This window comes from Fistularia commersonii, chromosome 12 (assembly GCF_037954325.1).
Source record: "Fistularia commersonii isolate RoL2024-O1a breed Wild chromosome 12, RoL_Fcom_v1.0, whole genome shotgun sequence".
NCBI classification, from domain to species: domain Eukaryota; kingdom Metazoa; phylum Chordata; class Actinopteri; order Syngnathiformes; family Fistulariidae; genus Fistularia; species Fistularia commersonii.
In genome coordinates this window covers 4,918,147-4,943,377 of record NC_141295.1, presented here as the reverse complement: position 1 = coordinate 4,943,377, position 25,231 = coordinate 4,918,147, and the positions used below count along the sequence as shown (strand labels likewise).

General features: G+C 50.8%; 5 protein-coding genes across 5 annotated transcripts; 3 read left to right on the top strand and 2 right to left on the bottom strand.

Annotated features, from left to right (window-relative positions):
- The first annotated feature begins 204 nt into the window (after positions 1-204).
- On the top strand, positions 205-2,463 carry c12h6orf120 (chromosome 12 C6orf120 homolog). Its single transcript, XM_086156516.1, has 2 exons — positions 205-289; positions 1,221-2,463. The coding sequence occupies exon 2, from the start codon at positions 1,272-1,274 to the stop codon at positions 1,815-1,817; it is 546 nt and encodes a 181-aa protein (XP_086012642.1). The 5' UTR covers positions 205-289; positions 1,221-1,271; the 3' UTR covers positions 1,818-2,463.
- Positions 2,464-2,827: 364 nt separating this feature from the next.
- On the bottom strand, positions 2,828-3,619 carry mrpl21 (mitochondrial ribosomal protein L21). Its single transcript, XM_086156515.1, has one exon. The coding sequence runs from the start codon at positions 3,570-3,572 to the stop codon at positions 2,988-2,990; it is 585 nt and encodes a 194-aa protein (XP_086012641.1). The 5' UTR covers positions 3,573-3,619; the 3' UTR covers positions 2,828-2,987.
- A 1,209-nt stretch (positions 3,620-4,828) lies between these two features.
- wipf2a (WAS/WASL interacting protein family, member 2a) lies at positions 4,829-14,200 on the top strand. Its single transcript, XM_086156514.1, has 8 exons — positions 4,829-5,292; positions 7,946-8,091; positions 8,197-8,329; positions 8,582-8,698; positions 8,818-9,492; positions 11,329-11,568; positions 11,830-11,931; positions 12,119-14,200. The coding sequence occupies exons 2-8, from the start codon at positions 8,029-8,031 to the stop codon at positions 12,160-12,162; spliced, it is 1,374 nt and encodes a 457-aa protein (XP_086012640.1). The 5' UTR covers positions 4,829-5,292; positions 7,946-8,028; the 3' UTR covers positions 12,163-14,200.
- Positions 14,201-14,672: 472 nt separating this feature from the next.
- Positions 14,673-19,261, top strand: cdc6 (cell division cycle 6 homolog (S. cerevisiae)). The gene is made up of 12 exons (XM_086156646.1): positions 14,673-14,750; positions 15,432-15,687; positions 15,754-15,936; positions 16,020-16,219; positions 16,300-16,448; positions 16,528-16,634; positions 16,707-16,846; positions 16,919-17,019; positions 18,390-18,439; positions 18,522-18,700; positions 18,774-18,914; positions 18,985-19,261. The coding sequence occupies exons 2-12, from the start codon at positions 15,444-15,446 to the stop codon at positions 19,075-19,077; spliced, it is 1,587 nt and encodes a 528-aa protein (XP_086012772.1). The 5' UTR covers positions 14,673-14,750; positions 15,432-15,443; the 3' UTR covers positions 19,078-19,261.
- Positions 19,262-19,510: 249 nt separating this feature from the next.
- Positions 19,511-25,099, bottom strand: ccsapa (centriole, cilia and spindle-associated protein a). The gene is made up of 4 exons (XM_086156647.1): positions 24,962-25,099; positions 23,133-23,513; positions 21,616-21,914; positions 19,511-20,728 (listed from the first exon to the last, which is right to left on the bottom strand). The coding sequence occupies exons 2-4, from the start codon at positions 23,494-23,496 to the stop codon at positions 20,564-20,566; spliced, it is 828 nt and encodes a 275-aa protein (XP_086012773.1). The 5' UTR covers positions 23,497-23,513; positions 24,962-25,099; the 3' UTR covers positions 19,511-20,563.
- Between the last annotated feature and the right edge of the window lie 132 nt (positions 25,100-25,231).

The window sequence follows — 25,231 nt, the reverse complement described above, 5'->3', positions numbered from 1 at the left end:
GTCGTCAATTGGATAGCACAATTGGAAAAAGTCATTAAAAATTCCAGTTTTTTTTTTTTGGGACGTTGACTTTTGTTTCGTGTTGCTTTCCCAGCATTTTAAATCAAATTCGTTCTAAATAAAAATAAATTTACCTCAGAATTGAACGGGGAGTTGTAATGCCTTAAACGGCCGCTAGGTGGCGCTAGCGAGCTGCTCGCCGGCGTGGCCGGCGAACAAAGACGGAAGAGAAGAAACGAACTTAGTTTCCAGCAGGTGATGTTCCGACGGACAAGATGCTGACGGCTGTGTGAGTAAACGCCTCGGCGCCTTCTTTTAACTTTTTAAAAAGTCATCTGCTCTTTGGCAAAGCCGACGTTTCAAGACGCAGAGTTACCACTTCCGGAATCCCGGGAGGATTTAGCTCAACTTTAGCCGCGCTCGCAGCGAGCTAGCTAGCTAGGAGATAAGTGGCTAACTAAGTAGTTAGTTAATAGATTAGTCCCGTTTTCCGTGACCCGGACGGCGGGCTGAGCGCCTCCAACTCCCGGTGAAATCACCGAACGGGGGAGAAACAACGCGCATTTTGTGTGTGTTGACCTCTCCCGTGTACACCGCCGACTTCAACCGTATACGTGACATATGTGACGAGCTAACTTGTTGACAGGTGAAGCCAACTTAGCCTTAGCATTGGACGTCCCCCCCGCCGAAGCGTTGAAGTCACTTTTCAACAACAATCCCGCTCCTCCCGGGTCGTTTCACTACTCAGATTGGTGTATTTTTGCGATTCTGCTTCTCCACCGGGTTCTTTTTCCATTCGTGTTAAATGTAGAAAACTGGGACGGTCTATTTTTAGCTCTTTCCGCCTCCGCCCCCCTCCGCCGCGGAGCCGGACTTTCACCTCCGCCGGCGAGCGGAGTTCGAACCGGTCTCCTTTGAGAAAACAGCGTCATTTTGGGGTCGTTTAATAATAATTAACACGTATAAAAAGAGAGTATATCCCTCCGGGAGGTGAAAGTTGTCTTCCGGCGAGCAGAAGCCCCGGAGGGATCCATGTCAGCGCAGTGTCTGGTGGTGCGTTCACGGGGACTCGGACATCCCAGTTCCAAGTTGATAACACATCGTGAATTTAACTTCTATGACAGAAACAAAAGCCTAGATATACGCAGGTTTTTGACGTCGACTGTCACAGTGTCTGGCCGGGTTTGATGCTGTATGGTGATCTCTTTCTTCCCTCCAAGGCCGTCCCGTGTCGTCCAGGCGACCCGCTGACCCCCCCTGATGCCCCGGCCATGATGAGCTGCAGCGCCCTGGTCGTCGCCCTCCTGCTGTCCCGGGCCGGCGCCTTCCTGACCTTCCTGGAGGATGACGGCGTCCCGGAGGAGTGGGTCCTCCTCCACGTGGTCCAGGGCCACATCGGGGCGGGGAACTACAGCTACCTGCGCCTCAACCACGACGGCAGGATCATCCTGCACATGCGCAGCCTCAAGGGCGACGCCGATCTCTACGTGTCGGACAAAACCCTGCGGCCCAGCTACGAAACCTACAAGCTGCAGTCGGCCACCTGCGGCCAGGACGTGGTGGTGGTGCCCGGCGACTTCAACCGGCCCGTTGGCATCGGTATCTACGGCCACCCGTCCCACCAGGAGAGCGAGTTTGAGATCCGGGTGTTTTACGACCAGACGGTGCTCCAGGACCCTTTCGAGCAGGAGTCGGAGGGCGGCCCGAGGCCGGACAGGTCCCGGCGGGTCGCCGACGACGACCTCCAGGAGGAGGAGTCCATCTTCTGGACTATCTTCATCGGGATTCTGAAGATCATCCTGGAGATTTTGTTTTGAAGACGGCTCCCTCTCTCGCCGCCGGCGGAAGCGCGTCACCTGGGATTTCCCGCTTCCGCTTCGCGCCGAGGAGGGGCCGTCGTCTTTTTTTCTCTGTCCTTTCGGTTACGCTGCCGTCGAAGTTTGAAACGATAAGGTCCGAAAATGTGAAGCCCCCCCCTCTCTGATTGGTCGGGGGGAGAAAGGCTCCAGACCCATTCTGGATGCGGAATATTTGGGATGATAACCATCATCTGGTATTTACATTCAGATGATTTAATACAAATGGTGGTGGAGGAAAGAGGTCCTGGTCCGAGTGCTCAACTGGGTTCCCTGTGTGTGTGTGTGTGTGTGTGTGTCTTCATTGAAGATTCTTCATTGTCTGCAGGTGTGAATGAGAATACCTGGGTTGGATGATTGACAGCTGATCTGTCCAGATTAAACCCTGCCACTCGCTCCTGGATGGACCTGAACGATACACCCGGTGTGTGTGTGTGTTTGTTTATTACTGTAGGACTCGACTGAGCTCCGTCCTGCGCTGCTGGCGAGCTCCGGTCCCTGACATCTCCTCTGGTGTCCAAGTCCCGTCGTGCCTTCATGGTCGGTCACCCGCCGGACCACACAGGGCGCCGCTTGATCCAGTTTTCAAAATAAAAAGCTGATTTTGCAGGCTGGTTCAATTGTTTCTTTGAAGTCTTCAAATATCAGGAATAAAGCGTGAAGGAGAAAACGCCCATAGATGACTTGAATGCCGGCAAAAAAAGGTTATTTTTGCAGTTTTATCACTCCTCAGGGATCGCGCCGTACGTGCAGTACCACAGAGTGGCCACACGGAGGCGATGTCATTTAAACTTTTATAATATCTGACATGTTTTTCATTTCCACTCGGGCGAATTTATTTCTTACATTTTCCTTCATGTCAGAAAAAAAATTATAAAATATTATTTGATTGTTTTACTACCCCGTTTTTGGTTAAAAAAAAGCGAAATCTGAAAAGAACAGCGAATTTTGAAATAAAGGGTAAAAACATACTTTGCCGCGGGTTTATTTCACGCTTACATTCAATATTAAACTTATTTAAAAAACGTCTGAACAACTTCTTGATGCATTTTTAATTTTTCCGTACATGGATTCCCCCCCCCCAGTTCCAGTTTGCAGTTTATTTTTTTTCCGGGGGAACCGGTGCGATGGTCACGTCAGCCGCGGGACCAACTCGATGCTGTTGATCCGCAGCACCGTCTGCGGCTGCAGGATGACCCTCTTGCGCTGGTAGCGGTGCCTCCTCCAGAACCTCATGTGGATTTTGGGCCAGGACTCGGTCTTCTCCAGGACGGTGGCCTCCACCCGCACCAGCTCCCGGGCCAGCAGCGGCCTCCCGACCAGGGTGAAATCCTCCGCGCCGACCAGCAGCACCTTCTCCATGCGGATCCGCTCCCCGCAGTCCGCCTGGATGTGGTTCTCGATCAGGATCAGGTCCTCGCCGGTGACTTTCCACTGGCGCCCGGCGAAGTGGACCACGGCGAACAGGCGGCCGAAGTCCCGGCCTTCGATCCGGCGGTTGACGGTGCTCACCAGCGCGGCGTGCCGTCGGCGCTGCTCCTCTTCCGGTACCGGGGCGGGCACCGTCCACGGCGGCTGGGACAGCGACGTCCGCGGCACCAGGTCCCCGCTAGGCGAGCTATATACGCGGGCGGCTACCGGAGCAGGAACGGGGAGTCTTGGGAACAACGCGCCGTACGTCCTCCACAACCCCGAGCAGCTTCTGCTCAGCGCCATCTTGACCGGAAGTCTCTCGGTTGTGCGGTGGCGTCACTTCCTGTTTACGAGTCCTCGACGTGGTCACGTGTTCTTTGACGCAAGGCTCATACGTCATCACGCAAAAGCTCAGCTATTCGGGTGTGGATGGAAAGTAACGTCGTTAAAAATCTTTAAAAAATGGTCAACATTTCCTTCCGTCAGAACTTTACACTCCGCCTGTCTCCATGTGCGCTTTTATTCGTTTATTAGATCAGATTCAACTTTATTGTCTCTACTCATGTGCTTGTACGGGGCAACAAAATGCAGTTATCGCCTGAGCAGAACTGCAAATATAATTGATAAATTGACAGTATGGACATGGGATATTGTGCGAATTTACAAGTGATATGCAGATCGGGCACTATGAACATATTATACAATCAGATATGTGTGTGATGTGCATTAAATATAGGCACAAACTTTACGAGGAGGATTTAGCTCAATTTGCTAAACTGTCTGCCACACTACAAAATGAATCATTTTGTAAAAACGGTGATGAGAATTGACCGCATGAGCTGATTTTCCAGTTTTAAGGTCAATTATTGCAACTGCAATCGGAGCCCTTCCTGCCCGCCCCCACCCCCACCCCCGGTCAAACCTTTAAATGTATCCCGAGTAAATGCAATTGTTTTTAAACCCTCTGTGCCGCAAATCATCTAGAACTCGCTCTTGACTTTACTAGAAGCGCCGAACCGCTGCGTGTTTTCGTTTCAATCTCTCTTTTAGAGCGTCTCTGATAGCTGTTCTATAGGTCGCACTGCGCACGCGTCAATGTCCGGGCACTTTAAAAAAAACAAAACTTTCGCGTCCGTCCCCGCAGTACTCTCCGTCAAAAGTTGCGTAATTGTCCAAAAACGACAACACAGAAACACATCTTCGCTCTGAGTAAAATGATTTATGGAAAGTTTGACTCACCCTCGTCTGTGTTCACTCACTCTCTATTTTTTCCATGCTTTTAATAAGATAATTCATCTCCGGCAGCTCATTCGGAGGATGGATGCCAAAATGCATTCACCAGTGGGTTTTCACTATTTGTCTTTCTTCTCATAGACATCGATAATCATGTGGCGAGATGCCTGACCTATATATACGCGGGAATACACACGTATTATTTGTATAAAAGTATAAACAGCGACAACATCCGCGGCGTTGAAGCGAAGACACTGATATTTCCGTCGCACTTGAACGCAGCACCGATCTGCCTCCCTCCATTTTGTGTCGGTCGGCCCGTTTCCGGGCTTCCGAGAAGAAACCGATAAAACAGCCAGCGGGGAGTATGGCTCTGCTCGCAGGTCGAGAGTGCGGCTGAAGTTTCCCCCCCTCCACCGCCAACCCCGAGCTGAACCAGATAAACAACCCCAAAAAGTTCCTCCCTGTTCAGCGGCCCTCCACCGCGACGTGTCACCGCCGAAGACGCCCCGTTGGCAGAAGTTGTAGCCGGCCGGAGCGCCGACTCCTTGACAGCTGGAAAGTAAACAGCTCCATGCTAGCTGCTAACGGCGGCTAGCTCCGGGGGGAACCGCCAGCGAGCTTGTTTTTCGGCGGCGTCGAGTTCCACCGCCGGCCCCTCAAGCCAGCGACTCCCACCCCCGGCTTCCCTCCGTCGAGCTCCCCCGGCCGAGGAACTGCCACAACGGCACTTTCCATTCATGTTGTTTGGGAGGGCGACGCTATCGTTTCACCGCCGCGTCGAGTTCGGGTGAGTACGACCGAAGCTAACTCGAGTTTAAGCTAGCAGCCGGGGTTCCGGGAGAAAGGGGGGGGTCCTTCCCCGCCCGGTAGCCGGGACGGGGGACGGGGCCGCCGGGCGTTTCGACAGCCCGCCCAGGCCCCTTTTCACGGAGCTCCGAACCTCTCCCCCTTATTTCCCCCTACTTTTCCCCACAAACCCATGCATTATGGGTTCGAGTTGAAGACGTAACGTGGTGAGGTTGGTGTTTGGTGTTTTTTGTTTGCGGAATTATCGGTGTTTTTCCCCGGTATTCGGGCTGTCAGCGGCCGCGGAGGCCTCGGAGTGTTTCCTCCGCCAGAGGCGGCCAACTTCCTCGTAGGGCCAGGAGCGGCTCCACAAGGGCCGGGGGCACCGGGCGCCCAGGGCCCCCCACCTGGAACATATAATATTCTATCAAAACTTTAATAAAAATAAAGAAAAATCTCCTTTTTCTTTTCTGAAATACACCTTAAAGTGACACAAAAGCATTTGCAAGGAATAATATAATAGAAGAGAGACACTCAAACATATGCAGGTGGTCACCTTAATAATAAATAAAATGGAGTTAATGATTTGTATTCCATCTGTTTTGGCCAGGAAGTAATATTACATGTTATAGTTTCACAATCATTTACCCATTCACTGCAAAATGTTGTGTGTTGATTGATTAAATTTGCTTGAGGGTGGAGTGGGGTGGATTAAAAACAAAAATGTGAGGAAATATGTGAGGAAATATCAGGGAAGTCAAGAACTGTCTGCAACCTTTTAATTATTGTGACAGAAAATGAAAAAGTTGCAAGGTCGGAATATTGGATTTATTCTGACACAGAACAACCTTCTAGAAGCTGCCATCCTCATTTAAAAATACAGTCTCCTCTCAAAGACACATAAATTACATTACATTACATTGCATTTGGCAGACGCTTTTATCCAAAGCGACTTACAATAGAATGTATTTATACGCTTTTTTTTTTTTTTTAAATACGTGTTTTCATATTTTGATTAGCTTTTGCCAGAGTTGCTTAATTTTCTTGATTTTTCTGGAAAGTCCCTTCAAAGTGAAGCAGACTCAGTGGGTTTCAGTGTGAGAGGCGGTGGCGCCCCCTAGTGGCCTGGAGGTCCGGCGCCCTCAGCTGTCCATGTGTTTGTGTTGGGAACAGAGCGCAGCCATGTTAGTTAACCGCCAGTTAACCGCCTGAGGTGGGTTAAACGAATGGGAGGATCAGCCAGATTATAGGGGTCAAAGGTCAGGGGTCAAACTGACTTCCGCCTCCGGGAGCAACATCCTCACCTCCAGGCGGCGGCTCTGACAGCGGCCTAGTTTGTGAAACGCCACGCTCCTGTTCTGCCTCCGCCGCCCTACTTTTTTCCCCCCACGCCGTCTGACCCGGGAGCTCGCTCTGCAGGATTCCTTCGGTGAAAACCCTGCCCTCCTCTTCCTCCAGGGGCCGTGGGGCAGGGGGCCGCCTGCATGAACCAACAATGGGCTCAGGCGGGGAACTGGTTTGGGGAGATCCCATCAGCTGATCCTCTGCGCGCGGAGCGGCGGTTTCAAGCGCGAAGGAGTGCTCACCTGGCGCGGTCGCAGCGCAAACTAGCGGGAAAATCGCGATCTGGAGGGGTTACTTATCCGCGACGATGGCGGTGGCGGAGAGAAAATGAACTTAATTCTGTTTGTCGTGAAAGAACGGCGATCGGTGCTCATTCTGTCCAGTCAGCCGCTGGAAAATCCCGAGTCAGCCGCTGGAAGCTTGTTCTGTCATTAAGCCCAGAAGCGTTTCCCTCGCCGGGTCCAAAGAATTAAAGGAGGGGGGAAAAAAAACCCTGACGTCATGACGAGGAAAGGCGGCGAGAGGGTTCCTCCAGAGGCCCTCGCCTCGGCCGGGACCGGGTCTGCGGACCGGTTGACCCCGAAGGGTTTGTCAACACCATCCCAGCCTTTAAAATGTAAATAGCAAGAGTGTGTGTGTGTGTGTGTGTGTTGCTGTTGCTCGCCATCTGAGCGCTTCCTGCGGCGGCGAGGTGGTGAGAAGGACCAGAAAAGGAGAAGATGGGCGCCACCTGTCACCTTAAGGATGTGCTTCTCATGGAAGCAGGAAGTTGGGGTGATAGGATCACACACACACACACACACACACACACATCAATGCATGCAAGCTAATTCCAGGTGACCTCCTTCATGGTTGCCATGGTTTCTGCGTGACCTGGAAATCCTGGAAGTCCTCTGGACGCCCACATTCATGGAAAGCTATAATGTCCTGGGGGAGGAAACAAAAAAGTGCGTTGTCATGGAAACTGAGTGAGGCGTTCAGAGAAGGCCTTTTAGTCTTGTCTCCTCGCACAGTACGTGTGTGTGTGTGTGTGTGTTTACATACAGTGGTCTCCTCTACCAACACTGAACGCATGAGTGTGTGAGCGACCCGGCTGTAAAAGCACCCTGAGTGGTCAGCAGACTAGAAAAGCGGGATTGGAATGGTGTGTGTTTGGTGTGTTTGCTGCGCGCCGCAGCGTTACCAAGAGGATTTTACACCTGACTTCCACCGCCGCCGGGACGCCGGGCGCAGGAAGGGTCGCCCCCGTCGCGCCGACAAACGGTCGCCTCCTGTTTCGCCGCTTACAGGACCTCTCTTTTGTATCCCAGGAGTCGGAGTGTGTCGTCCCAGCTGAGACGGTGAAGCCCAACGCCGCCGCCGCCGCGCAGGAAGGTGTCATCAGAGGGTCAGGATGCCCATCCCTCCGCCGCCGCCGCCCCCGCCGGGGCCCCCTCCGCCCCCCACGTTCCACGAGGTCAGCCCCGAGCTCCGCCTCCCGACAAATAGGAAGTGGCGCCGTCTCTCCGTAGCATCACGGCGTCGCCGCGGGTTTTAATTTGTGGCTCCGCCCCCTTCGCAGGCCAACACCACCCCCCCCAAGCTGAGCTCCTCCGAGAGCAAAGGCAGAGGAGCGCTGCTGTCGGACATCTGCAAGGGCGCCAAGCTGAAGAAGGTCACCGCCGTCAATGACCGCAGCGCGCCTGTCATCGAAAGTGAGTCACCGCAACACACACACACACACACACACACACACAGGTGTAGGTAGTTAATATGTCATGGGGACTTTTGACCTTTGAGTAGAAAATGATTTGTTTGAATAATCTTATGGAGGAGCTGCTTCTCAGCTTCCAAACACCAGCATGAATGAGGAGGTGAAGGTGCAAACTCTCATTGCTCTGGAAGCTTTGAGGACCATCATCTCGCTGTCAGATGTTTAAAAATGTTTTTAAAACTTTACTTCTCAGAGTCTGGAGGAGGAGGAGGTGGAGGAGGAGGTGGAGGTGGTGGTTTTGGAGGTGGAGGTCCGATGGGAATGGGAGGTCTGTTCCAAGGTGGCGTGCCAAAGCTGCGCCCAGTTGGAGGTAAATAATAGTACCCGTGTGTGTGTGTGTGTGTGTGTGTGTGTGTGTGTGTGTGTGTGTGTGTACCGTCCACAGGGGGGCCCAAATCTTCATGACCTCCCGTCTCCTTCGTCCCGCAGATGGATCTGCAGGGGGTTCTGTGGGACGTCCGGCCCTGCGGCCCCCGGGGTCCCGGCCGTCGGCCCCTCGGCCCCCGACGGGTCGCTCCAGCTCGCCCTCCCCGGCCGGCCGTCCCTCCCCGCCGGAGCAGCAACGCTCCCACCGCCCGTCGCTGCCGGACATCTCCCGCCCTTCCGGCGGAAGCTCGTCCTCCTCTTCCTCCTCCGGCGGCGGGATGAAGCACAGCACGTCGGCCCCGCCCCCTCCGTCGCCCTTCAACAGAGGCGGGCGCAGCAACGCCCCGCCGGCCCCCAACCAGAAGGCGCCGTCTTCCTCCTCCCACAGCCGGGAGAAGCCCCTCCCCCCCACGCCCAACCGAGGCCCCGCCCCTCCCGGCGCCGTCAAACCGCCGCCGTCTTCCAGCCGCCCGCCCACCGGCGGTTCCTCCGCGCCCCCTCCCCCGCCGCCGTACCGGCCGCACACGTCTCTGACCAACGGGCCGGCCCCCGGCGAGGTGTTCGGGGCCCCCGAGCTGCCGCAGCGCCACAACTCCCTGCACAAAAAACACACGCCCGGCGGCGGCGGCGGCCAGGGGCGCAGCCACGCCCCGCCGCCGCCGCCCTCGCTGTCGTCCTCACCCCAGCAGGGAGGGAGGCCGCCGCCGCCGGCCAGAGAACCTCCAGGACGCAGAGCAGGTACTAAACACACACATACATACATACATACACAGTCAGCTTGACCTTTGACCTGTGATGTCATCGCTGCGTGGGACATCTGTGTGTGTTTACATTTTCATTAGGAGCATTAACATTCCCACTGCGGTGATTCGGAAACACGGACGCTTTGACACACGGTGCCCTGTGCGTGTGTGTGCGCACGTGTGTGTGTGTGTGTGTGTGTGTGTCCACCAGATGGGAAACATGGGTTTGATATTAAGTGATTTCTGGGCTGCTCTTGAACGGCGGCCAATGAACAACCCGCTTCGGAGATGGTTTACCTGGGTTTATTAGCCCCGACCACGTCCAGAGGGGAGTGTGTGTATGTGTGTGTGTGTGTGTGTGTGTGTGTGTGTGTGTGCGCGCACGAGTATGTGAAAGAGTGACAGGAGGTATTTTCATGCCTAGAACAACAACATGTCCGTTAACCCGGAACCGTCTGACTCATGCCTGCGTGAATTGTTTTTCCTGTTGTTGTTTCGCCGCCACTTGGCGGCGTCCATCCATCCGTCCGTCCGTCCGTCCGTCCGTCCGTCCGTCCGTCCGTCCGTCCATCCGTCCGGGTGCGAAGGCGGACACGGCGAGGCCCGACTTTTTCGGCGTGTGTCATGATGAGACGTGCAGCTGCTCCCGTTTGTTTGGGGGAAATGAAATGTTCTGAGGTGGACGGCCAGCAGGAAGCGGCCGGTCGCAGCTGACGTGTGTGTGTGTGTGTGTGTGCGGGTGTGTGTGTGTGTGTGTGTGTGTGTGTGCGTGCCTCTGCATGTCAAGGCTTGACCGGTGAGATGCCGGAGAGATGACGCCGGGTTATAAGATGCCTCCGTGTCTGTCGAGTGTGTCGAACCAGAAAGCTCCTCCTGGCCGAAGAACCCGGGCGGCGGGAAAACATGGCCGCCGCCATTTGCAAGCGTACAAACAGGAAGGCGCTTGTTAACCGAAGCTCGCTGTTGTGATTGGACGCCACGAGGCCTCCTGGTTTCTCTGCATTCCTGAAGCCCTGTGGAATATTCCAGCATTCCTCCTCTATACAACCCCCCAACACACACACACACACACTGGCTTGCCGCCGCATCAGTGTCTCATACCTTCACTCCATGGATGCTCCATTCGTCTTTGGTTGTTTAGAACTTGACACAAACACACACACACACACACACACACACACACACACACACACACACACACACACACACGAATCTCTGTCGGGACATTGCCAGCATTTGGTTTGCATTAGTGCCCCGCGCACACACACACACACACACACACACACACACACACACACACATACACATACACATATACAGGCGGTGACCTTTTCCACATCAAACCGGCTGGTTGTAAAACAAAGACGGCTCAGAAGTTTTTTCTCGCCGTGGCGTGCGGGGCCCTGCCGTGGAACGCCGGGGACGCAAATCACGTCCGGGCGGCTCTCATTGTTCGCGGAGGAGAATCCTGACGGTGTATCCATGGCAACCAGCGGCCGGAATAAACGGCTCTTATTGCCGCGCGCCTGTTGACGCCGTTTCTGGAATCGTAATTGAGCGCGGCGCACGGCGAGCAGGTTTGTTTTGACTCGGACTTCCTGCGCTTCCTGAGCGCCGGCCCCTTTGGGGCTTCTGGCCCCCGAAATGCTGATCGTTTGCTTTTTTTTTTTTTTTTTTTTTTTCATTTTACGGCTTCACGTAACTTCACGTGAACTGAAACGGGGGTAAAACACTGCATGAACAGGGTCGCACTCTCAGATGTCCCAGCTTCCTGAAACGTAGCAGCATATGAATTGTGTGTGTCTGTGTGTGTGTGTGTGTGTGTGTTCAGCTCCCCAGGTTCCCCCTCCCGGGTCTCGCAACGGCAGCCGCGACGCCCCGCCTCCCCCGCCGCCGTACCGCGGCCACAGCTCCCTGACCTCGGAGTCCCACAGCCGAGGCGGGAAGCCTCCTCCTCCGCCCTCCTCTTCCTCTTCCCTGTCCTCGTCCCGCACGCCGGCCGGGCCGCCGCCGCCGCCGCCGCCCATCCGCAACGGCCACTCCTCCATCTCCTCCTCCAAGTCCATCCTAGGTGAGTTGGTCCCTCTCGTCGTCGTGGAGATTGAAAGCGCAGCCTCTGAAAAAGAGGAGATTGTCAAATGACCCCTGGCGGCCTTTCAAAGCTGGAGTTCCTTCATTGCAACACACACACACACACGGTGGTGCCTTGCCAGGCGTTCAGGGTCTAGTCTGTGTGTGTGTGTGTGTGTGTGTGTGTGTGTGTGTGTGTGTTGACCTCATGACTCGCTCTGGCGTTAATAGTCGAGCCCCCGTTGTGTTTCTCCCTCCGCAGACGATTTTGAATCCAAGTTCAACTTCCACCCGGTGGAGGACCTGCCGCCGCCGGACGAGTACCGCCATTTCAACAAGGTCTATCCCAGCAAGAACAACAAGGGTACGCCCGCCGTGTGATCGCCATGGCAACGGGGGTTCCATACCACTAGGAAAACATAACGGCGTGTGTCTTGAGCCAAAATGGCGGCACAGGGATCAACCTCGGCGCTATAGGGAGGGCGGGGGGGAAACAAACACACCCGTCTCCATAGCAACCTGACCTCTCTGGTCTCTCCTTCCGTCCACAGCCACCATGAGAGGAGCGCCTCCCGCGCCGCCGGTGGGGAGGTGAACGGACGCCGCTCGCCAACTTGGACTTTCAGTCAGCTGACCCTCGGTCGGGGGCCGGAGGGGGCGCCGGACTCACGGGCACGCACCCACGCCGACGCCACCGGCTGGAAATGTAAACACTCGACGCCACGCAGGTTTGACCTTCGGTTTTTTTTTTTGCACGGGAACAAAATGAGGAAAAAAAAAAGAAAAAGAAAAAAAAAAAAAACTCCCGGAGGCTCCGCCCCCTCCCACTGCTGACTGGACGGGAAAACGGCGCCCTGTCCGGCGCCACATATCAGGACCAAACCACCACTTCCACACCTGCGCATTCCACGTCCTCTCTTCTTTTTTGTTTTGTTTTTTTTTTTCTTTACGCATATTCACGCCGATATATCGGGGATTTTCATGATTCTGAGTAACGACTTTTCTCTTTCTGGGTGTCGGGATTTGATTGGCGGGAAGCCGAACGGCGTAAAACGGCGGGGTTTTTTCGGCAGGTTTTTCTTCCCCGCGCCACTTAAACGCCATGAATGCGGGGCTTATTGACGGTTATTATGGGGTGTTGTTGTTGTTTTTTTTTTTTTTTCTACATTTTTATTTTTGTAGTTGTGAATTGCGGCACCGATCGCGTTTGATATCCACACTCCCAGTGCCAAAAGCGAGCGGAGACAAGCGAGCCGCCGCCGCCGCCGCCGCCGTCGCCGCCATCGCAGCAGGTTTCCTTAGATTCTCGCACTATAACTTTTTAACATTCCCTCTGTTTCTCACGGACGAACGGCAACCCGGGGAGTTTTGGCCGACAGGAAGCTGCGGCTGGTGGAGAGTTCATTTTTTTTTTGTTTTTCCAAGAGGACAGGTGAAGTCCTTGTTTTGGAGTGTGTGTGTGTGTGTGTGTGTGTGTGTGTGTGTATGTATGATGTCTCCATGCACAACGCTCACTCAGGCACTTAACCAGCAGAGAAGCCTCGGCTTCCGACGATGTAACAGGAAGCGGCGTGCAGACTTTGCTCTCTGTTTCCCTGCGATGACGACGCATCGAGAACAAATCCAACTTGGAAAAAAAAAATCCCGGCTTTAAAAGCAAAATACGAAAATTCTCAAACGCGCATATCAGGAAGGGAAAGTCGTCGGGAGGAAAGCAGAGAAAAAAAAGGGTCCGGGTTTCCACGATCATTCCGGCGAAGCTCCTCTTCCTCACAAACGGGCTCCGTTCCGGGTCGAGCGGCCCGGCTGCCGAGCCCCGGGGTTTATAAGGGATTGTTTTACAGGATTTTGTTCTCCCAGCTGGGCTCCGGTCCCGGTCCAGGACCCTCCATCACCCCTTAGAGGATGAAGATGATGATGATGATGATGTTTGATTGCTATGCAAGGAGCTGTGTGTACAGATGCTAGTTGGTAGCGGCTAACCAAAAATGAAAGATTAAATAAAAAAAAAAATAAAAAAAAGGAACACTTAAGTGCCAGAGAACTTTTAACTTTTAGCAGAAAGAGGTTCCTCGACTCTAAAACGCTCACTCCATTCTGTACAAAACTAAAAGGTGCCATTCGGAACGGCGACGCAGCGCCTCCCGCTGCTCTTTTTGCCTTATCGCCCTCGTCCTGTCACTCCCATCGGTACCAGGTTTTTCAGGGAGGAGGGAGGATGACGGCGCAGTCAATACGAATTTTTATTTGCAGATGCAATAAGCGTTGTACGTTTTCCCGCCAGGACGATGGTAACCGTAGTGATCGATCTATTTTTTATGTTGTAAAAACGCTGTAATATAGGAAAGAAATGATTAAGAGTTATAATGAGGTTCCCGGTTGGTAGCACTCCTCGGGCTGAGGTGGGAGGGAAAAGGGGGCATGCTTGAGAAAGATGGGATGATGATGAAGAAGAAGAGGAAGAGGAAGAGGGGTCACCTCATCACACGTGTTCTCACCTCATCCACTTCCAGCAGTTAAAAAAAAAAAAACACACAAAAAAACCCTGTGGTCATTTCATGTTAATCAACCATGTTTTTATCAGCTGAAATAATTTTGAATAAATATATTCCTAATGGGGGAAAAAGGGTAAATCACTGTCTTGGTCTGTTTTTTCTTTTTTCCTGCTTCAGGTGTGTGTGTTCAGAATTTAACTAAATACAACCCCGATCTGGAAGTATGACAAGTGAATCGAACTTTATATTTTTATTCACCGCTTTAAGGAAAAATATCATGGTCAGCTCACATCCGACGCAAAACTTAATGAATACAAATCTAGATACATGAGCTCGATCGATATATTGATCAAAACGCCGTATTTCTCGTTTTTGCGCCGGAAACTCGCTAGAATGGTAAACAATACATTTCCCGGGAAAATTATTCCGCCAAAACAGAGCTGGACCGAATTTCCCGCCCCGCCGGGGGCTCGCGAATCGGCTTACACAGACGTCAGATCCGTATCCGGCGCCCGACCAATAAGCGTCCGCACGCGCCAGAGCGCCGAGGAGCTGCGGACCAATCAGAGAGCGGTGGCGGGAAAGATAGCTGGTGGAACCGGAGGCACGGAGAAGCATTTTGGCGCAACTTTCGGATTCATTTGTGAGAAGAAGCAGTGGAAGAGCTTTATCTAAACTCAGCGCAGAGGTAAACCCCCGCTAACATGCTATTCACTAGCATAAAATGATCATATTTTAGTATTTAAGTCATATTTTAGTATTTAAGTAGGCAGATTCATTCACCGATGTTTGCTATGTAGCCAAACCCGTCGTCGTCCTAGGCTGGCGTCGCCGTCCTAGTATCTGCTCGTCGCTTATTTTATACAAATATATATGTGTGTGTGTGTGTGTGTGTGTGTGTGTGTGTGTGTGTGTGTGTGTGTGTGTGTGTGTGTAAAAAATAACGAGGCAGTCACATGTGTATTGTCTTAGATAGCCATTTTAGTGCCATCTGATAAAACGCCGTCGTGTCTTCCGACCCCGATTTGATGCTAACATTTGCGAGGACGTAAACCACCTAGAAAAAAAAAATGTATTTAAATAATTAAAACTCCTTTCTGGTTCTAAAAGTTTCTTTTAACATTACGTTTCATTTACCTGTGAACACACGAAGGTGTTTTCTTTGGCGCTTCAGAGCCCAAGCGACGAGACTTGGGGAAATCTCGCGATATCTGGTGCCACTATAAACACTGAAACGCTATTAGAGTACAAATCTTTGACCGTGAAACCACTAGCGTTACTTTGAATGTTTGCTAGAATTTACTTCACTAAACTATCCTTGCAGTGACGAATAGGAAGAAAATTTTCTTTATTTGTTGGTTTGTTCCAGGTCAGACCCAGGATGCCCAGCACTCGCTCTCAGGTCCGGGCCCAGCCCACCCTGTCCTTCCCCCGGCGCAAATCCTGCAGGGCGCCGGTCGTCTCCAAGGAAACCCAGCAGAGGAAGTCGCCGACCAAACCCGAGCTCCCCGTCACCCGGATCCAAGTCGGGCCGCTCTCCCCCAGAAACTCCCCGAGCAAACCCGGCTTCCTGTCGCCTCAACGCCACGACGAGCGGCTTCCCCTCAGCCCTCGGAAACGCACAGGTAGGAGCCTCCTCGCCGCCCGACGGGTTCAAGAAAATCTTTTTTTAATTCAAATTTCTTCTCCAGGCGACGATAACGCCCGCAACCTGCAAGGCTCGCCGCCCAAGCAGAGCCGACCGTCGCCGCGAAAGCTCACCTTTGACGAAAACTCGCCGCCGTCGGCTCGTCGTCTGCCATCGCCGGGGAAGCGACGCGACACGCCGACAGGAAGTCCAAAATCGGCGGCGCCGGTTCGGCTGTTTCCTGAAAGTAAGTACGGGAAGTTCACACATCGGGGAGGAGAAGAAGAAGTTACGCATGTGATGTCACTTCCTGTTCCCCGCCCTCCGCAGAGTCCAGGTTCCAGAGCGTGAAGCGGGTTCTGCACACCGCCATCCCGGAGCGCCTCCTCTCCCGGGAGGTAGAACGCGCGTCCATCCGCTCCTTCCTGGAGGACGACGTTCTCCGCCGCCGCCCCGCCAGCCTCTACATCTCCGGGGCGCCGGGGACGGGGAAGACGGCCTGCTTCAGCTGCGTCCTGCAGGAGATGAAGGTGACGAAGCGGATGTTCCGATTGGTCGGCGGACCCGTCATGTGACTAACCGACCCGCTCGCTCGCCTCCCTCCCCGCAGGAGGATCTCGCCGCCGTCCAGACGGTGATGGTGAACTGCATGAGCCTGCGGAGCGCCCACGCCATCTTCCCCCTGCTGGCGGAGCGTCTGCGAGTGAGCGGAGGCCAGAACGGTCTGCGGAGGTTCCTGACCGAGCCGGGGCCGCCGGTGTGAGTCTCCGGACGTGAAAGAACGTGTTCTGGAAAGTTCCGCAGTCAAACAGGAAGTGACGGCTCCTCCTCCTCGCAGGCTCCTGGTTCTGGACGAGATGGACCAGCTGGACAGTAAAGCCCAGGATGTTCTCTACACCGTCTTCGAGTGGCCGTTCCTGCCGGGATCCCGGCTCCACCTCGTCGGTGAGACGCTTCCCGCCGCCACCTCTTCCCCGCCGCCGCCGCCGCTTCCCGTCTGACTTTTTATTTCCGAAGGCATCGCCAACGCCCTGGACCTGACGGACCGCGTCCTCCCCCGCCTGCAGGCGCGGCCGCACTGCCGCCCCCGGCTGCTGAACTTCCCCCCGTACAGCCGGCAGGAGCTGGCGGCCATCGTCCAGGACCGGGTCTCGCGGGTAAGCCCCGCCCACTCCGCTCCTCGCCACGCGTCCGGACGGCGTGATGTTTAACTCCGGTTCCCCCGCCAGGCGTCCGCGGACGGGCTCCTGGACGCGTCCGCCGTCCAGTTCTGCGCCAGGAAGGTGTCGGCCGTGTCTGGAGACGCCAGGAAGGCCCTGGAGATCTGCAGGTACTGTTAGAAAAAAAAATATATATATTTCTTATCTTAATGAAGATGTTCATATTCATCGCCATGGCAACCGCCTGAGCGCAGAGACGTAACCGTCGTCGTCAAGCCTCGCCTTCCGTTTAGCTTTTAGCCCGCGATTATCCAGATTTTCTTTCTGCAGTTCGATTTAATGTTTGCGCCGACATATTTCACCGCTTCAATCTGCAGAATGTTTTTATTTTGAGGGCGTTTGTGTTCAGTGTTTCTCTAAATTAAGAGTTTCCGTGGGAGTTTCCGGCACGCAAGACTAGAACGCACTTTCGCGGCTGTGAAATGACATATTTTAACAGTGCAATGACGATTTGCTGGTTAAAAAACTTCACTAGAACAATTAAGCTCAACGCTCTCCACATTTTACGGTAACAAATGTAACTTAATGTAAAGTAAATGTAACGACTCCTGCAACTTAATTGTATTCAAATCCATGATGTTACATCTGCATTTGTTGCATCAACTTTTCTCCTCCTGGATATTTAGGGATTATTTTTCAATTCCGCTTGTTGAAAATGGTAACATGATCGGCATGAATTGTGGGAAATGTAGCACTTTTATCTCTTATTTTAGGACAATCAGACCTTTTGTTTTTTGTAAAAGGTAGAGTTGCCACTTTTATTTTATATAAAGTCCATTTTTCTTGGAAAAGCCTACATTCCACATCCACTTTTCTCTTTTTTTGACAACATTATCTTGCTGTCAAGGCTGTCGGGTCCAACGCAAAAGCAGTAATATTACTAAAAATTAGTAAAAATGAAATTTATAATTGCTAAATGAATGGTAGAAGTAATTATACCTATAAAGAATATTGTATAATGTGTATCTTGTCATGAGATTTTGTAAGAATGTTTGTGACTGTCAAAGAACCTGTTCTAATAAATGTTAAAAAATAAAAAGAAAGAAATGTATACACCGGGAAGCTGCTTGCTACCATTTGCTGTAAGTTGCCAGTCACATTGTGTTCTGCCACGTTGCTAACAGCGCCTAGCAAAAAATTAGGAACTGCATTTTATTTTATTTTATTTAAAAAAAAAAAAAAAAAAAAAAATTTTTATTTATTTATTTATTTATTTATATATTTTTTTTTTCAAATTGTAGATTTATTCCACGGGCCGGGTTGGACCCCCTGGCGGGCCAGCACCGGCCCGCGGGCCGTACGTTTGACACCCCTGCTCTAAACAGTACCGCAGGGTCGCTAAAACATACGTCATACTTGAGTATAAGTCAAAAAATAAGCCAAACCATGAAAAAAGGTGTGATTTAGAGTCGGAAGAAGACAGTAAATGCAATAATAAGTAAATCCGGAAAACCTCATTCATTCCCACGTCCCCCCCCAGGCGAGCCGTGGAGATGGTCGAGTCCGAAGAGAAGCGGAAAGCCGATGCGGGTGAGTGATCTGCGTCCGAAGGTGGTCGTCGTTTGACCAGAACGCGCCTCCAGATCTTCACCTGTTCCCGCCCTCTCCTCAGGGTCGAAGGTCAGCGTCCAGCAGGTGGCGAGGGTTCTGTCGGAGGTTTACGGCGACCGGATGGCGTCGTCTGGCGGCGCCGCGGAAGGCGAGAGCTTCCCTCTGCAGCAGAAGCTGCTGGTGTGCTGCCTGCTTGTGATCGTCCGCGGCGGAAAAAGCAAGGAGGTGCTGCTGGGGAAGGTGAGTCCACACTCATGCGCAAACACACACACACACACGGGTGGGAAATGACGACGAGTGTGTGTGTCCGCAGCTGCACGAGGTTTACAGTCGCCTGTGCGCCCAGAGGCAAGTGGGAGCCGTCGGGCAAAGCGAGTGCCTGTCGCTGTGCTTCCTGCTGGAAAGCCGCGGGATCTTTTCCCTGAAGAAGGCCAAGGAGGCTCGCTTCACCAAGGTGAGGCCGCCACTGAGCGCGGACGAGAAGATAAAGTTCCCGTTTCCTAACCCCGGTTTTGCACCGTCAGGTGTTCCTGAAGATCGAGGAGAAGGACGTGGAGAACGCGCTGAAGGACCGGACGCTAATGGGAAGCATCCTGGCTGCCGGCCTCCCATCCTGACCGCCGGATATGCATTTATATTTTTCTCATTTTTGCTGAGAATCTGTACAGTTAATTTTTTTCCGATTTTTATCATTTTTTTTTTTTTTTTATGAATTGCTGTTATTTTTCTTTTTTTCCCCCGACGGCATCCGTTTCGGTTTCACCGGACCGTTAACGAATAAACGCGTGAAAGGTTGGAAAACTTCGGCTCCCGTCTGCTTTTCAGAGACCCGACAAATTCGCTCCTTCGACGCCAAGCCGTCTTTGTGTTGTCATGTGACCCGCTGATCCTCCGGCGGGTCACATGACCCTGTCGTGTGTCCTGATTGGATTAGTTTTAGCTGCGGCTGCAAAGGTCACACAGGTGGAGACTTGCAGTACCGAGGCCGGCCACTAGGGGGCATCAAAACTCACTTTCCGATTAATCAATACTGAATCAATCACTCCAGAGTTTTTTTATTTATTTTATTCAAGTGTCTTTATTCACCGGAAGCCTTCGAAGATGAAAATAGTGTTTATTTGATACAAAGTGTGGATGTGGCTCACAGGTGACCAGAAAGGACGCCCTCTGATTGTCTCCATGGCAACCACCAGTGACCTTTGACCTCGTCTCAGCCCCACCCGCAGTGTGTACCCCTTCCACTGGGGAGCGCTGTCCACCGGCACGGATGTGTGTTTCAGGTTACTTTCACACGTCGGACTTTTCCAGTGTTTTTTATTAAAAGGAAGAAGGTCAGTCACTTCCTGTTTTTTTGTTGTAATTTTTTTTTTTTTTTTTTTAAACAAAAACTGATAGTGAAACATTCAGTGAAACATTCATGGTGGATTTTTTTTTTTCCCTTTTTTCCAAGTCCGTTCCCGCCTGACATTTACATCCATGGGAACTGTAATTTTTTAAATTTATTTATTTTACTTTTTTTTCTTTAATTTACTGGAAAGACGAAGGACGGAGCGATGACGGGACAAAACGGTGGCTGAGTTTGTGGAAACAGAGGCTCCGGAGGATGAGTAAATAAATAAGTAGCTTAAATATTTGATGAATAGAATAAAGAGCTTTTTTTCTGCTGCAGGAAAAGGTGACTATGGAGCGGTTACAAGGAGGAAAAAACGGATTATTACTTAACTAAATGTAACTTCTGTTTTTTTTCATGTCCTCTAGGGTGTTAGCAAGATAGCATGTTAGCACACCGGAGCCGAACCCGCTGAAACCAATGGGATCGACGGAATTGAGACGCGTTAGAACCGGGTTTGGGGAATCAGGTGACGACGCCGGCCAATCAGAGCAGAGGACACACACACACACACACACACTGTGTGTGTGAATTGAACTTAAATGTGTCCAGGTTGCGTCTAACCCGAAATGTAAACACCCGGCGGACATATTGGTTCGGACTCGACGTGCAACTTAAAGGACTTGAATGTATTTGTTCTTTAAAGCAAAAAAAAAGAAAAGAAGCCCCGCCCACTTCCTGATGGCGGCGAGGCCTCGGCCGCCCTCGCCGCTCTAACTGAGTCGGGCGGAGAAGCAGCGCATGTACTCCGTCACCCAGCGGTCGTCGCAGGGCGCCACCGCCGCCTGCCTCGTCTTCTCCAGGTCGGCCGAGCGCGCCCGCCGCCGCCGGTCCGGGTCGGAGCTCCGCTTGCGAGCCATCGGAGCGAGCGCGTCCACCTGTAACGCCAAACCCCTCCATTATTGATGGCGGCGTCCGATGTCCCGCCGCTCGTCTCCGATGTCGGAGCGGCGGCGAGTTTCCTCTAGCAGTCTGAGTTTGGCTATTTTCACTTTTATTGATTCAGTTCAAAGTGGGGGTTCAAATTAAAAATTTATAGATAAAAAATATACAGTTAAAAAAGAAACAACGTTCGGCCGGAAATCGAATGAATCGAAAATCAAAAAGAATTTTGGGAAGGAAAATGAGTTAGAATTTAAAGGTGAATTATTTTGCTTTATAATGGTGTGAACACAAAACATTTAAAATTATATTGCTTATCTAGTTATTATTATTGTACAAATATAATATATGATGATTTTTTTCTTGAGAACATTTTGTATGATGCAGATAATATTACGCACACATATGAATATTAATACACATACATATATATATAGATATATACATACATATTAATACATGCTATCCATTGTTACCTGTTTTATTCTGCCACACAGATTATACTTTTAGGTGTATGTATATACTATCACATATACCGTAATTTGTTACATACACTTACATATATGTACGCGACTGTCAGAAAATGAGAATATTGTGATAAAGTGCTTTATCTTGTTTATCTTGAGTTTGACTATTTTCACTTTGATTCATTTCAGCTCAAAGGGGGGGGTTCAAATTAAAATTTAAAAAATAAAAATATACAGTTAAAAAAAAAACAAAAAAAAAAAACGTTCGGCCGGCAATCGAATGAATCGAAAAATCAAAAAGAATTTTGGGAAGGAAAATGAGTTAGAATTTAAAGGCGAATGTATTTGTTTTATAATGATGTGTAACGGTGGTGACCTTTGACCCTGTCCTCGCTGCTCTGGACGCGACCCCTCACCTCGGTGTTGGTCCAGTCCAGTCGTCCCGACGACCAGCGGCCGTCCTTCCCGCTGGAAGGCGGTTGGCTCTTTGCTCGCTGCGGTTTGGGTTCGTCGGGCGGTTGGTCGTGGCGGCGAGCCGGCTCGGAGCGCGGAGCGCGGCGCCGGTGACGTCGTTTCGGCGGCGGCTTCGACGGCTCCCCGTCAGAAGAGTGCGAGTCGGCCGGCCCGTTGTCCGTCCCCGTGTCCTCCGAGGGGACGGCCGGCGCCGCCGAGCCTCCGCCGCCTTCCTTCTCGCCATTTTCCGCCTGGAGTCCGTCTGGAAGAGGAAGACCGGTGAATTAACAGACCAGATTCAGGATTCACTTCCTCTTCCAGGGCTGGAAAAGGAAGTGAAGGCTGGTAAAGTTTTATTTATTTATTCTTTAAATTGCAAGGGGAATATAATATGTATTTAACTTGGTGGTTCACAGGGAATCTCAGACGTCAATCTGTATATTTTTTCGGTCGTTGGATTTTTCCATAAATCATAAGTATTTTTTTGTAGAATTCAAAATCACTTTTGCATTCTGTTTTTGTGAATGAAGAACTTGGCCAGGCCTAAAATAACATTGACACAGAGTTCATCTGTTATGTTGCTTAAAAGTAAACCAAATGTTATATCATCTCTTGAGAAGGAAACTGGTGACGATTGGAAATTATCTTTAACCCATTTTTGAGTTTTAGCCCAAAAGCCCTGTAGTTTTTCACATGAGAAAAATATATTGTCTGTAGTTTCAATGTTGTCTTCACAAAAGGTACAAATATTATATTCCAATATTAAAGCGTACGAAGGCTGGTAAAATTCAAAACAGGAAGTGAAGGCCACTGAGATTTGATACAGGAAGTGAAGGTTGGTTAATTGGAAACAGGAAGTGAAGGTTGGTAAATTGGAGAAAGGAAGTTAAGGTTGGTTAATTGGAAACAGGAAGTGAAAGCCACTAAAATTGGAAACAGGAAGAGAAGGTTAATTGGAAACAGGAAGTGAAGGTTGGTAAATTGGAAAAAGGAAGTTAAGGTTGGTAAATTGAAAACAGGAAGTGAAGGTTGATAAATTGGAAACAGGAAGTGAAAGCCACTAAAATTGGAAACAGGAAGTGAAGGTTGGTAAATTGGAAAAAGGAAGTTAAGGCTGGTGAGGTCAAAAACAGGAAGTGAAGGCTGGAGAAATTAGAAACAGGAAGTTATGGTTGGTTAATTGGAAACAGGAAGTGAAGGTTGGTAAATTGGAAACAGGAAGTGAAAGCCACTAAAATTGGAAACAGGGAGTGAAGGTTGGTAAATTAGAAACAGGAAGTCCAGGTTTGTGAAGCTGGAAACAGGAAGTGAGGGCTGGCAAGGATACAAACAGGAAGTGAGGCCTGGTAGAAACACAAACTGAATGGAGCTTTTTAAGCCCCGCCCCCTGCTGAGATGGAGTCCAGCAGGAAGTGGAAAGGTGGGAACCTTAATAGTTGAGATGTCCCCTTCAGATCCCAGACCTGGACGTTCCGCTCACCTGAAGGCGGGTCGGCGCCGGCGTCCTCCACCGCCGCCGTCTCCTCCTCGCCAGGGTCCCCGTCGGCGGGCGGTGACCCCGGAGCGCCGGCCTTCAGCTCCGACAGCTTCTGCCTGACCTCAGAGGACGGCGCCGCGACGACGGACAGCGGCGCCACCTTGCTTCTGCTCAGCCGGGGGGTGGACCAGCCGCTGGAGTCGGACACGCCGTCCCAGCCCTCCCAGAACCAGGGCCGGTGGGCGTGTTCCATTAGCCGCCGCCGCAGGCGGTACTTGACGGAGTCCTCGTAGCTCTTGGAGAACGTCTCCCACTTCGGGTCCCGGAACTTCTTCATGTATTCCGTGCGGATCTTCTTGGTCACCATGGTGACCGCTGGTGCTCCTGCCAGACGACGGGAGGAAGTGGAAAAAGTCAGGATGCTTCCAGAAGGTACGGCAGCACAGAACACAAAACATTTAAAATGATATTGTTTTATCGACTTATTATTATTATTTTTTTTTTACAAATATAATATATGATGATTTTTTTCTTGAGAAACCGTAGTATGATGCAGATAATATTACACACACATATGGATATTCACGCACATACATATTAATACATGCTATCCATTGTTACATATTTTATACTGCCACATATATACATACTTTTAGGCGTATGTATATACTATCACATATACTGTAATATATTATATATGTTTACATGTTACAGTTACATATATGTACAGGACTGTCTCAGAAAATGAGAATATTGTGATAAAGTTCTTTATCTTCTGTGATGCAATTACAAAAACAAAAATGTCATACATTTTTGGATTCATTACAAATCAACTGAAATATTGGAAGCCTTTTATTATTCTAATATTGCTGATAATGGCTTACATCTCAGGAAAACTCAAAAATCCTATCTCAAAATATTAGAATATGATGAATATCATGCATTACAGAAGATCAAGAACTTTATCACAATATTCTCATTTTCTGAGACAGTCCTGTATATACGCTGTTATATAAAGTTACGAAAATATCTGTTGTTACATATATACATATATATGTAAAAATAATGTTTTAGTAACTGTATGCTTGAAAAAGGTAGGAAGTGGTGTGACAGTATAAAAATAAACACAATCAGCAGGATTATAATTCTGAATCAAATTCCAAAAAGGGAAAATCTTAAAAATCAATCGTAGCTCCGTAAAATCTCGCGAGAGCGGAAGCTCATCCCGATTTGGGGCTGGGTTAATGACGTCATAGCCACCTAATCAACGTGAGGGAGCCCACTTCCGGTAGTTTTGAGCCACTTCCGTAAATAAACAACGCACGGGGTGCTTGCCCGTAGGTGACGTCACGCAGACAGGTGTTCCTCAAGCCCCGCCCCCTTCTTCCCAATCCGGGATTACACACGGACCCGGATTAGGCTAATTGGCGTCTCCTTGCTGTCAATCGAAATTTGGCGCGGGTGCACGCGCGCCCCCCGGATCAAAGGGTACGGGAGTCCTTTCATCTCCCCCCCCCACCTTTTGATCTACCGATTTCTTGAATTCCGGTTGGCGGGCTCCCGCACGGCACGCCGTAGAAACGCGGCATAAATAAAATATTATATATATATATATATATATATATGTCTTCGCACCGTTTTACATCGGATATTGGAAAAAAAATCATTTTATTTAAAGAAAATAAATATTTTAAAGCAAAGAAAAAAAAAAACGTATTCTCCGCCGCCGTTCACCTGTCCGTTTGTAAACACGGTAAGGATTTGAATATCGACGTGGGGACGTCGATCCCCGCCAAAAAATTAAAAAAAAGGCTAAATTCGGTGTCACTCACCCGGAGCTCCTGCCACAAGTGTCCTCTACGTCCGGTTTTCCCCCGAGATCCCTCCGTTACCGACGAGCATCGCTCCGTTTTTCCCTCCGGCGGACCGAAAAACAGCAACGAGCCAGCGTCAAGCTCGATACCGTGTGGCCAGAGCAGGCCATTTCCGGTTTGTTTAGAGGGGGAAAAAAAACTACTTCCGCTACGACTGCGAAACGCGCAGTACAAACCCGCACTTGACGGATTTTTTTTTCTTCCGTTAATGTCAATATTTAGACTTTT